The sequence below is a fragment of the Cryptotermes secundus genome, unplaced genomic scaffold, assembly GCF_002891405.2.
Source record: "Cryptotermes secundus unplaced genomic scaffold, Csec_1.0 scaffold1350, whole genome shotgun sequence".
Lineage (NCBI taxonomy): Eukaryota > Metazoa > Arthropoda > Insecta > Blattodea > Kalotermitidae > Cryptotermes > Cryptotermes secundus.
This window is the reverse complement of record NW_019739242.1, coordinates 1,175,160-1,188,548: the sequence shown is the minus strand read 5'-3', so window position 1 is coordinate 1,188,548 and position 13,389 is coordinate 1,175,160. Positions and strand designations below refer to the sequence as shown.

At 38.0% G+C, this 13,389-nt stretch overlaps 1 protein-coding gene across 6 annotated transcripts in view; it reads right to left on the bottom strand.

Moving 5' to 3' along the window:
• The window catches only part of LOC111871901 (Ca(2+)/calmodulin-responsive adenylate cyclase), a 375,443-nt gene that overhangs the window by 62,777 nt on the left and 299,277 nt on the right, over positions 1-13,389 (bottom strand). For 5 of the 6 annotated variants that reach the window (XM_023865290.2, XM_023865293.2, XM_023865296.2 and 2 more), the window contains exons 8-12: positions 10,837-10,964; positions 7,684-7,842; positions 5,110-5,254; positions 3,691-3,873; positions 46-147 (exon numbers count right to left, since the gene is read on the bottom strand). In XM_023865290.2, the coding sequence (XP_023721058.1) occupies positions 46-147; positions 3,691-3,873; positions 5,110-5,254; positions 7,684-7,842; positions 10,837-10,964 (717 nt within the window). The remainder of the gene's footprint in view (positions 1-45; positions 148-3,690; positions 3,874-5,109; positions 5,255-7,683; positions 7,843-10,836; positions 10,965-13,389) is intronic. The other variant, XM_023865295.2, reaches the window with a different exon arrangement.

Genomic DNA, 13,389 nt, shown 5'->3' with positions numbered 1-13,389 from the left:
TCCTAGATCAAGAACATGCTACACATACTGTCAACCTCATCTTACCTTATTGGCAATGTCATGAAGGTGGAGAGCCTCTGCTCCACCAAAAGGTCTTCCTCCTGTAGTGGAAGGATCAGCATGGAGCGCTCGCTGCAGGTCTAGCACCTAACAACAGGCAGCAACACTACACTACAGCATCCTGAGGATCTATATCAAGCCAGCAGGTTCACAGATTCCACAAATATCTTATATACTAACAGAAGAAATTCCCTCAGACCCCACAAATAGTGTTACTGATACAGGTATACAACTGACAAGGGTTAGAAAGCTTTAAATTACTGAAACACTCACCATTGAAATAAGTGCTGACAGTAAAATGAATGTGAGTATATTATGATGCATAATTTAGTCACACATTTTCATTTCATATGATACTTTATATCAACATTAATATATGTATATAAAGTAATGAGCTTTAAGGATATGCTGCGTTCTGTCTTCTGGGATGTAATGTAGTGTAGTCTTCCCAAAGGTACATGTACATCCATTTTCAAGGTCAAAGAATAGGCCACATAGAAAACTGCAGGTTGCAATCAGAGTTTGATACCTGTTTCATGCTGGCTTTTTGTTTGGCTTATTCTTTGACCCTGAAGATGCAGGTGACATGTTCCTATGAAGATTAGTTGATTCTCAATGGACTACATGGTGTTATATACCAGAAGGTAGAACTTTTCATAACCACTCCTGTAAGAACCTGAAATCCTAAAAAGTATGCTAAATTTGTGTAACTACACCTACATTTTAGCAACTGGGTGGACATAACAAGATCAACAATTTGTGTAAATTAAATTACATTTTTAACTAATAATAATGATTACAAGATTTGTTGTAAACTTAAAAAGTAGTGTGGACATAAACATGTTTCTAACTTCTAAATACAACCACAGAAAGTTTTTGGTTGATAACCAGTGAGTTAGGCAGGAGTTATTGGCATTATGGCACTCTTGCACAATAGTTGCAATTTTTTGTTCATGCACAGTTGTATGTAAGAGTAATTTAATTTGCTTAAACAAACAAGTGACTGAAAACTCTGTCACAGACCTAGAAACATACAAAATCATTTGTTTAATCATGTTCAACAAGTATAACTGTTATAAGTTGTGCTATTTCATCATGTCATATTATCCATTTTGAAATTACTGTTGTCTGTTGAATATTATATGAATGTTCTTGTGTAAATGGTGCTCTGAAGTACAAGGTGTGGACAAAATACCAAATGCATGAACTTATGATGATCACAGAATCAAAAAATCAAATAGGAATATGATGAAAACCCAGTTACCATAACTTCATAATAGTGTAGTATGAATACTGACAAATACTCACCAGAGTAAGGGAAGCAAACTATCAACTTCTATACATTCACTATCCTTTACCACTATTAACATACTGAATGTTTCATAATGTAACCATCAGATATTCATACAAATTCTTCACCAGTAAACAATTTATACAAACACAATATGAAGACATTAAAAATGTAAAATGGAGAATATGCTAATTTACTTAATTAACCTGAGACATCACAGCATGATGCACAACAAACAACTAAATGGCTAAGTCAATTTTAACATTTGCTGAAGGAACAAAAACCTCTGATCCCTTCTGTGTTTCAAACTGAAAGCACATAAACAAAACAAAATGACAGTCATACACCATTCATAACTAAAATAAAAATAATTGAGTAGTGTAAAATGAGAGTGATATGTTTAAATGTACTTCCAGTGAAGGGTTTCTCAGGAATATCCTTCCTTAACAACTGTACCATGTTGTAACTGCCTTACTATATTTATAATAATAAAAAAGAAAATAAATAAAAACCTTCCATTTGAAAAGTGATAGGCTATGTAAAATCCAATAATACTATTAAGTGACCTATGGTGCTGTGTGGTTTCCCAAATAAACAAAGTTCTTTTTGCATCTAGTGTCTGTTTAGACACAGAAGTCACAGAACAGTGGTTCTCAACCTCTGTCAGACCACAGCCCGGTAAATTCTTTTTTCTACACGATGAGGGCCCGGTACCAGGCCATGTCCCAGCAGCTGAGAAACACTGTCATAGAAGACACAGAAGTCCTCAAAGACAGTAACATACTTATGAAAATCTGCCAGGAAGACAGAATGGTGTTATTAGAACAAGTGTAAAGATATTCAGTGAAAATTTAGTTGTTCTAATGGTTAAAAAACACAAGCAATGAAAGGTATATGATAGGTTCAGACTCAAATATATATATCCACATTAAAAAAAAACACAGATGGTTCAAAATAGACATTATCTATGGCAGTTACAAAATGGCATCATTTTCAATGTTATGGCTTCAGAAAGAGGTATTACCTGCAAATGCTGCTTCTTCAGAAAATGGCACAGGTATGTCCACAGTTGCTACAAACTGCTTAAAAATTGGCATTACTTAGAAGCAATGGGAGTCTAACACCTTACTATCTGATGAGGAAGATAATGTGGTACAATATGTATGACAATGGGAAGTATTCACACATTTAAAGGACAATATGTTAACAGAGGATCATTCTGAAGAAGTTTCTTCATTTTGCTGAGGACATTTTCACTTATGTATTCCCAGGTCAGTACTGGATTCCAGACGAGATAACTCAGCACATAAAATATAATTAAAATGTTTCCATTTCTCCTGCTGGATAATGAGAAGGTGTCTGTGCTTCAAGTGATACCATAACTCTCTGCAGCCATGTCAATATGGAGTTAGCATCTAATGTTGCAGATATTCGTCTCCATCATCACATCAACCATTAATTATGTAGGTGGAGGAAGTTTCCATACTGACATGCACAAAGTCATCATGAAAGTTTCAAATCACATGTCAACACTATAATCCATGATAGCAACTACTGTGAGAAATAAATTAATCTATAAGCAGTTAAATTAGTAAAAATATGTATATGAAGTCATATAAGTCATAAATCTCTGGTAATTGCAAGCAGTTTATGTACCAGACTATGAAACAGAAAATAAGACTGCAAAAACAGGAAGGCAACAAATCTGTATTATATACAATTGGTAAAAAGTATTCAACGTGGATACTGGTAAGGTTTCAGCATATCAACATAAAACATAATTTCTTGGTGGCATAAAACTATATTATTTACTGGAAGGTACTGAAAAACCAGAAATTTGTCCATTACAGACAATTTGGATACATACTTCACAGGCTATTACGAATGTATGAATAATCAGGAAAGTTGTGTAATGCAAGTAAAAAGCAATATACACTGTTTAAGACTGAATCCTATTGTTCAAAGTATCTAAAAGGTTCAGTTAAAAGTAAAGCCTTCAATATAATGTACTTGTGTGTAATATAATAATTTGTAATATAAATAAAGGCAGCATACAGTGTTTAAACTGAGTCTAATTAGGTATAAACAATTCAACAGCAATATAACACCTCATATTCCATACGAACTGACATCCCTAACATATGGTACAGTATTTCATAGTGGCTGTGGATACATAGGGATGTGGTTATACATAACAGCAAGCCCAGGTCTCTGTACATACCTACAAGAAGAGACTTGTCTGATTCTGAAAGCAGTGTAGATGACAAAGAAGTTTTCAAGTTGTTGCTGTAGATGGACACTTACCACCACCACCACAATGAGCATATAACCACACTCACCTTCCTAGCAGCATTTGCCTTATGGTCACCAGGAGTGGCTATGTTAGAGAATGGCACCTCCATTGAGTACTTGATGGAATGAAGCAGCTGGACCACCACACTAGACACATTCTTGAATGAGAGTTTGCGACGCTGTGCTGCCCCCAGTGCTGACCGAACCTGCAGTGTGTTGAATAACAACGGCTGCAATAGATGATGGTCCAACTTTGATTGTATTCCACTATGTCTATGTTTAAATACTTTAGACCCCAACCGATGTGTTCTTTTGTGGTGATATTTTGCTGCACTGCATCACTCATCATACTTGTTGGTTTGTGCATTCACATTCCGGAATGCAGATGTTTTAACTGAAGAAGAAACTTATTATTTATGGAAAAAAATAAAATGTTTTTAAGTACCCACTCAGGCTGTGCCAAGCATTATCATTCTGCACAGGCATACACTGATCACTGGAATTAAACAGTGAATGCAGATTATAAGAAGAAACAAAAAAGAACAAACATACAAACTCCATTGCCTGTAGTCCACAAGTGAACTATACCGACCGAGCGACTGCTGCTTGTTGGCGAAGTTAGTGCCAACTTTTTCAGATATAGGGTATCACGTCATCAGCGCAACAGATTCCCATGGCTGTTAATCTCAGTTTTCTAGACTGGAGATTATAAATTAAATAAGAAAGTGTGTATAAACACTCATTATCAGACCAATTACTATTTACTGCTTACTGGTACTATTATTATTTCAAATTTCAATGTAATCATATAGAAATGACTTTTGGGCCATAAAATAAATATTAATGGCTTAAATTACATCACTTCATTACATTATTCATGTTAATGTTCATTTGCTGCAGATGTTAATGTACTCCTGCAAACTTAATCATATTTCAGACACCACACTGATTAATGAGACACTATTTTTGCTCTTATTTCATTAAACAATTGCCATAATGAAGAATATTTCAAATGAAAGTTATCTTAACAAAATCATCAATATTTGTGTGACAAGACATTCTTAGGAAAATTATTGAAGTCTAAATTTAGTTTCAGACAAAGTAGGGGTTATACTGAATGAATATGGACCAAAAATAAATTTAACAACTTTTAGCGGAGACTCCAATCCCAAATTCCATTTACATCCACTGAGTGATTTTGGGGATGACATGAGTTAGTGGACAGACACTGTCTCCCCATTCTGCATTCACTATATGGTCTCCATGCATAGAATGCATTAAGAAACTAGCACTGAATCCAGAACTGTCATTCAGTTATTTGATAGTTACCTATCATACATACGCCAAAACAATTTCACACAACATGACAAAATGGAAACTCAAGTCAGAAGAACTGCCTGACAAATATTCATTGCTTCAATCCCATAACCATGTGACATAAATAAGTAAAGACAGAACATCCCTACCTTTCTCCGTCGAGCTGGGGGCACAATGAAATATGTGGCAACACTGTGGTCCCGCAAGTATTGGTTTCTAGTTCCACCATGGCCTGCCTCAACCTCATATTCTCCACCCAAGTAGTCTAGTGTTGCTTGTGTGATGTGAACACGCCTGGTAACATGGGATTTATCTTATGAAACATATCACAACATAAGTCAACATACCATCACATATAAGCACACACGATGCTACTGCAGAAGAAGAGGGTAATATTCTGAATGATAGACACACAGAAAGGGATATTCTTCTGAACAGTGGCAACAGTGAAGTGAATTTTTTGAATAGATTATTGAACAAACAAAGCAAACTCTGTGGTTTTAATAAGCAAGCGAACTATACCGACTCAGCGACCACCACTTGTCGGTGAAGTTAGTGCCAACTTTAGGGGATAGAGGGTGTCATCTTGTCAGTGCAATGAATCCCAATGGCCGTTAATTTCGGTTTTCTAGACCGTAGCCACTATTTCTTTGAAATAGCTCTTCAATTATAATCATGAGGCTGAATGGACCCCATTTAAGACCCACTAATTCTCAGAAAAAATCTGATAGCGACGGGAATCGAACCCGGACCTCTGGATCTATAGTCAGGAACTCTGATCACTAGGCCACAGAGGAAGTTGTTAATGAAACAAACATAAAAAATTAACCTGTATATTTTAAATGCAAGAAAATATTTCATCAAATTTGTTTGTTAGTATATCTTAATACTGAGGAGACGGGCCATTCTCTGCATAAAACCATTTATCCAACACACAAACAAAATGCTTTTCAGCTCTCACTGTTCAAGTGACCATTCTAGCATGTGCATATCTTTTATGTCCAACTGCTTTCATATTTTAAGTTACAAGTTTGGTGATGCAAAGAAAGGAGTAGCCTATATTCTAGGAATTCAGGATTGTGGAATAAATCATGCCTAATTGGGTAAGAAACTGTAATACAGGCTGAAAATAAAATCCATAATCTTTATCATACCAGCCAATATTCTCCTGTAGCATTTCGTTAACAGGTCATCCCTCTGGATTAGTGTTTTCACACATGGCAGCCTAGCACAGGCTCTAATGATCCTGCATGTAGGAGACATTAATTTACATGCAATTCATTAATTGTATTATGTTCTGGCAAAATAATCAAGCAATATTAAAATGGATCTTAGATAAGTACGATGGGGTGATATGGATTCGATTCATCTGTCTCAGGAGAGAGACCAGCGGACCAGTGACAGGCCCTTGTGAGCAGGGTAATGTACCTTCGGGTTTCATAAAAAAATGTTAGGAAATTCTTAAGTACCTGAGTAACTGGTGACTTCTCAAGAAGGACTCGGCTTTGGAGAGTTATTTAATGATATCTTGACTTTTCCACTCTATTAATGCATGAAAAAGTAGAACTCCATCCTGTGTTAACTATTTTAATAATTAGATAAATCAAATATTTTCTGTCTTATGCTTCACCATTAGTGGCAATCATCAGGAGGCAAACCAGCATTTTGAAGGAAATACTTTATATGAGCTGTTACTATAATATCATTGAAGGGACTAGCAGAGGTAGGTGTGAATATTACAACCAAATAGTTAAAATAAATTAAAATGAATTAAAAGTGCTACTGGAGATCGTGAAGAGTCGAGCCTTCAATCAGGATTTGGAAAATGAATGTCAGGACATTGTATAGGGGTCAGCCCCTCTGAAACAAAAGACAGGGGTCAGGCCCTCTGAAACAAAAGAAGAGACTGAGCACAGAGTAAGAGCTGGAGATGTAGGAGCACTGTCCACTCTAGGTAGTTCTGCCTCCACTGAGGTAACTTTGATGATTTATTATTATAATTACAGACTGTATGTTAGTAAGAGCTTATAATCTAGGAATACTACTCATAGTTTCATCATAATGCATACACATGGACAGGGAGAAACTCAGTAGAAGTACAAGTATTCTCTTGCATAAAAGTGCTAATAAAATCTGAATTACATGGATCATATTGAGGGATACTGCCAAGCATCAGTCACCTCTGCTAAAACTAACAGTGGAAGCAAACAAGAGAAATTATTTTTACTGTCCTGTCAAAATAAATAAATAAACAAATTGGTTATATAAGTACCATATACACATGAAGTCAGACCTTGAGAAAAAATTACCTTTGCTGCAGTCTTCAAGAATATCTGTTATTAAAAGGGCATTAAATTCATTTACCCTCTCAATTTCTATAGACCATTATAACCAATTGGTTCTTGTCAAAATTATACAATATTATAAAAACTGCAAATTAAACTAATTGATAATACATACATATCTGCACTGAAACTACCCCTACAGAAACTAAATCATGATACAATGTACGACATTACCTTAATTCAACATGTCTTTTTTAAAGTGCATGTTAAATTCTGTTCAGGTGAACAAACAATTGTTTCTCATGGTACTCTGACAGAATGTTTAAATAAAACATTGTGCCCAACAATTAAGTAAATGGAAATGAGTATGACAAATCTGTCACCAAATTTACCTAAAGCAACTTGTAATAAACAGAAGCATGACCTTGCCACACTTACCCTGGCTCCCCTCCTGCCTCCATATTATTGGCAAGAGTAACATCATTGGACCAGACATCATACTGCCACTTGCGTAACCCAAGTACACCGCACAGAACACGCCCTGAGTGAATCCCCACTCGCATGTTCAACTGCACATCTGTTGCCTCAACAACTGACCTGTCAATGCAACAGTGTACATGTCTCTTATTTCTGTCAAATATGTTTTACATTTCTGTAAATCAAATGATGTATGATGAAAAAGGGCCTCATAATGTGATCTGTACTGTGTGGATCCAGTTCCATATAATAAAAGAATATTACAAAACTGGTGACTTCCTTTTACTCCTTCAAACCAACTGTGCTACTGTAAAACATAACATGTGAGTGACTGTACAGATACACGTTGCTTGACCTTGGCACTAGATGGAGGTGAGTGGTCGGCTTTATGCCCCAGCCTCTTCACCCACTTGGAAAATATCTCCCAGTACACATTGGTAGTAAAAACAAAACACAAATACAAGATTAATGTAAAAGAAATGGCGGTCAAACATACTGTCACATATTTCAGTCATAGCTAAGGCACAGTTAATAGGACATTTATTACATGAAAACAAAGAGCAAGACTAGCTGAAGTCTCCATTGTTTCTGACCGAAACTCTGATACCACCAGCTTCCAAAAAGCACACTTAATAAAACCATTATATTTAAATATTCTTTATACATAATGCCTAAAAATAATGACATGTCTGAAATAAAGTGTGCAATTTTAAGTTAATTATGACAGTATGAATTATGCTTTTTAAGGAATCTGTTGTAACATATGGCAGAAAACTTTTTCTGGGCACATTCTAGTTTGCTGGCATCAGTGTTGGTAAGAGAACTGCAGACAACTGAAGCATATTCAAGTTCCGGTCTAACTAGGATAATGTAAAGCATCAACAAACTGTCTAAACAAGAACAGGAGAAAGTAACAGTACAGATTATGTCATCCCCCCCCCCCCCACCAACAAACCATCAACCTTCACTTATATACAACCCCTGTCTAGGCTCACCTACCCTTTAAGGTATGCCCTTCTTCATGGTTGTTCTTTCTCCCATCCCCGGGGAAGACCAACCATCAACTCACAGTCATCTCCCCACCACTTTCCATACCAATCAATCATGGGGAAACACTTACGCTACACTTTTGCCAAGCAAGAACTTGTATCAGTGACCACTCAAGAACTTCAGATGCTAACGGGGCCATATGCACAACTTTCCTGGTCCACTGTTGCTATTGGCCCAGATGAGGCACCAAAACCCACTCAATTCCCTCCTTCTCCCTTTAGTTTCAAAACAGAATGCTCATCAACCCATACACTCCAACCCTGAAGATAGAGGCACCATGCAACTCTGAAACTTAAGACAGCACTGCCCACAACCACATGTTGCAACAACCCAAGAATAGAACAGACTAGAGTAAATTATGATGTTACAATTCAATTCTTTATTTATGTGCTGAATTCAACAGCCAGAAGCCAGTTACAAATTCAGCATACATACATACAAAATAACAACAGAACACAAGGACAAAACAAATAAATATGAAAAAATATAAATCAATGTGGCTCGTCCACAAAGTAAGTTTCCCTGGGGCCGTTTACAGAAACAAAACACAATTTAATGGAAATATTTATTGCAACAGACACAGCAAGTGTTCAGCTATTTTTCAACATAATCACCACCAGAATTGAGACATCTGTCATACCGTGGGACCAACTTTTGAATACCTGTGTCGAGAAGTCTGCCGCCTGGGATTGGAACCACTGTGTGACAACCATCTCCGCCTCTCTGTCATTCTCAAAACTTTGACGCTCACCGAACAGGAATTTCTTGAGGTGTAGGAAAAGATGGAAATCACTGGGAGCGAGGTCCAGGTTGTAGGGTGGATGATTAAACACCTCCCAGCTGAACTCCTGCAGGAGACTTGCTGTCCATCGAGCCATGTACGGCCTAGTGTTATCGTGCAGGAAGAAAATACCAGCATTAAGCATCCCGCGCCGCTTGCTCTGAATGGCCCGTCGCAATTTCTGCAGTGTTTCACAGTAACGCTTAGCATTCACCATCTCACCTCTGGTCAGGAAGTCGATGTCTGTCCCAGAATACCGTGCACATCACTTTCCGCGCCGACGTCTGCTTGAATTTCGTCTTACAGGGAGATCCACTGTGATGCCAATGCATTGACTGCTGCTTGGTTTCTGGGGTAATGCGTGCAATCCACGTTTCATCACCTGTGATGATCTGGTCCAGAAACTCGTCGCCGTCATCATGGTACCGCTGCAGAAATGTCAATGCTGACTCCATGCGCTTTGTTTTGTGTTCTGGTGTCTGTTGCTTCGGCATGCACCTGGTGCACAATTTCCTGAACAACAGGTGCTCCGTGACAATTTCGTGCAACAAGGAGCGGGAAATCTGCGGGACATGACTGCTGAGTTCCGTAATTGTGACGCGACGATTCTCCATAATGCGTTCCCGCACAAGCTCCACCAGGTCGTCTGTAATGATGGATGGCCGCCCACTGCCCTTCTCATCATGCACACTTTGTTGACCTGCTGAAAATTGTCTGCACCAGCGACGCACCATCTGCTTGCTCATGACGTTAGGCCCATAGACCCCGCTGACGATGTATTTTGATCGGCGCTATGCTTTGTGCATTCAAAAACGTTATCACTGACTGCACTTCACAGTCGGCGGAAGCTGGAATAAGAGCCTCCATCTTCGACAGCTGCAACGATGCTACTGTGGGAACGCGGGAAATTCCGTTAGTGCATGCGCCATGCTACGTCATTGCTCTATCACGTACGAGCAGTCGCTTCGCGCAATATAAGGTTTGCTAGCTGTGGGACGAGTGGGAAACTTACTTTGTGGACGTGCTATGTAATATAAATAAAATATATACAATAAAGATGATGATGATGATTACATACTAGTTGTGTGCTCAACTAATGATCAGTAACTCACCTGGTCAACTCTCATTAACCTGATATACACTGCAACACTGCTGTCACATGAGAAACCGCCTACACTCAACAGACTATGAATGAATGATGAAGGCCACAGGTAATAAAATGTCATTCACATCCTCCTCGTTAGGTCAAATGATACTAACCAGTCAACAAAACGCATACTTACGCTATAGCATCAATCATGTCCAGGCCCATCTCAACAGTGCAGTGGGCATGGTCTGAGCGAGGTTCAGGCAGGCCAGATACACAATAGTAACAGTCACCCAGAATCTTGATCCGCAAACAATGGTTATCCTGAATAGTAAGAACAATTTACATACAATGATTCACAGATTAATATCAGCTACTGAGGTTATACAGGACTGATTGCTGGATCCCTGAAGGGTATACAAAATCCAATCATATCTTTTGGGGAAACACTTCTTTTAAGAACATATTTCTTTAAAGTATTTGTGTTAATCTGGGAAAATTTAACTTAGTGATTATTTTTAAAACTATTCTAACAGATTCAGACCTGTAATCAGACTCATCTGATGTAATTTTTCATCTATTAAACACACTCAATCAGAAATTTCTGGTGTGGTGCAAGATTCAGCATTTGTTTCTGTAGCAAGGTAGTGAAATCAGTATAGTGACTAGTCTATAGACTTGATGGTTGGAAAACCAGGGTTTGACCATTAGGCCCATAGAGACTCAAGAGCAAACTCAGCCTTCTGTGCACTGTGTACTGGTGTCTCTTTCCCTAAAGAAAAAGTGGCTGAGGCATGCAGGTAACCACTCATCTCCATCTAGCATCAAAGGTTAAGAAAAGCTGGAGCTGTACTCCCATTTGCCTATATATCATTCCTGGTATGGCGTTTAATTAAGAATACTGTATCTTTACCTTTACTTATCCTGTAGTTTTTTGACTCAGTTGGTCTCACAATACTGTATTCATAAAGAATGGTTTGGATAAGATTCGGGTGGGGGGGGGTGATACCACTGAAATATCAACATTTCAAGACGTCTGTAAAACTTTCCTGTCTGTAAAAATAACCACGCACTGGTGTGCCTGGATGTGCTAATGCAGCAAGGCTTGAACATGATCTCACTCAGTAAATCAATACATATTCTAAATAAACATTTCAAATACCCTGCATGTACTATCTATAATCTTCTATTCTATGCATATAAAGAATTTATGAAGCCTTTATTTACAAAACCAAAACAAACTGAACTGAAACAAATGCTTAAAACGGTCAACAAATATGTAAACATAATTTTAGCCAGTAGGTCTGACGGTAACTGTGATTTGTAGAATGCACCTTAAACTTTAATATTTCCACTAGATGCTGGGATAGAACAGTCAGTATAGTGACTGGTTATGGGCTGGACAGCTGGGGGGGGGGGGGTCAGAATTCGAGCCCCGGTTGGGCAAGATTTTTCTCCTCTCCATGTCATTCAGGCCAGTTCTGGGGCCCACTCAGCTTCCTATCCAATGAGTACTGGGTGCTCCTTTGCAGCGGGTAAAGTGGCTGAGGCGTGAAACTGACCACTCACCTCCATCTGCTGCTGAGGTCAAGAATATGTGGATCTATGCATCCATTCCCACACACACTTTCATGGCATAACGCTTAATTAATTAAGCACAGGAACAACTTTACCCTCTAATTTCTTTTACATTTACACTGTCTGTAAAATTTGGCAAGTTATTCATTGCCGGCAAAGCAGTTTGCAATTTATAACACTAACATGCTCCCAAGAAGTTAATTACAAACTTCTCTGTAAGAGAATAGTATAGCGGCTCTTCAGTGATGGCGGGGGAAAAAAAAGCCCTATTGTGAAGAACCCTTGTGCAATACGCTGCCAACATCTTCCCCCATCCCTCTTCTTCACCCCAATGTTCAACACTTCCACTTCCCCATGCCCTTAACCTTCCCTTCCTGAACCAATCTTTTACCCTTTCTTCTTCCACCCTCCCCAACCATCATTTTTCTCTTCTTCACATAGTTAGTGAAAACGAATCAAGTTGATAAATGACTCAATCTTCCTCTCTCCAACCTTTCCTTATACATACCATCTATGAGATATTAATAAATGATTTCTGTAACTAAACAAAGTCCCAGCATGAACGCACTGCCACGACTCCATATTCGTAATTCAATGATTTGCTTCACAAGTGCACAGAGAAAAATCGAGAGAAGCTTAACTCTTCCAAACCAGCATTTTTATTTGCATGAAGAATGGAGGCAAAAGGGAGAAACCCCTTTAAATAGGCCTTTTGTTAGAGAAGCTATACTTTGACAAGCTGAACTTAAGTTTCGAGCAATATATGTAGGAAGGGAGTTAGAGAGATAGAAGGAAAGCACACATCTTCAAAAATAAATTCTGAAATGAAACAGCATGTTATTCAAGTCACTGTTTCTGGTGGACATCTTGACACATTTCACCCAGAATTCTATAAACATCACCATTCTTTTCATGTAAGCACCTACAAGGTGACTTATTAATTACACGTAATTTCATCATAAACTTTAATTCTTCATGTAACGTATTACACAGCAGTTGTTTCATTAATATATAAAGGTAAGATAAATGACTTTAAGGCAATTCATTCTGAAGCTTGGTATGTCATCCTAATGGAAGAACATAATACTGATGGTGTGCAATAACAATGGTACTATCCAAGCATATGCACCAGTGAAGGTTTGAGGAGGTTACGTCCTAAATACAATTTAGG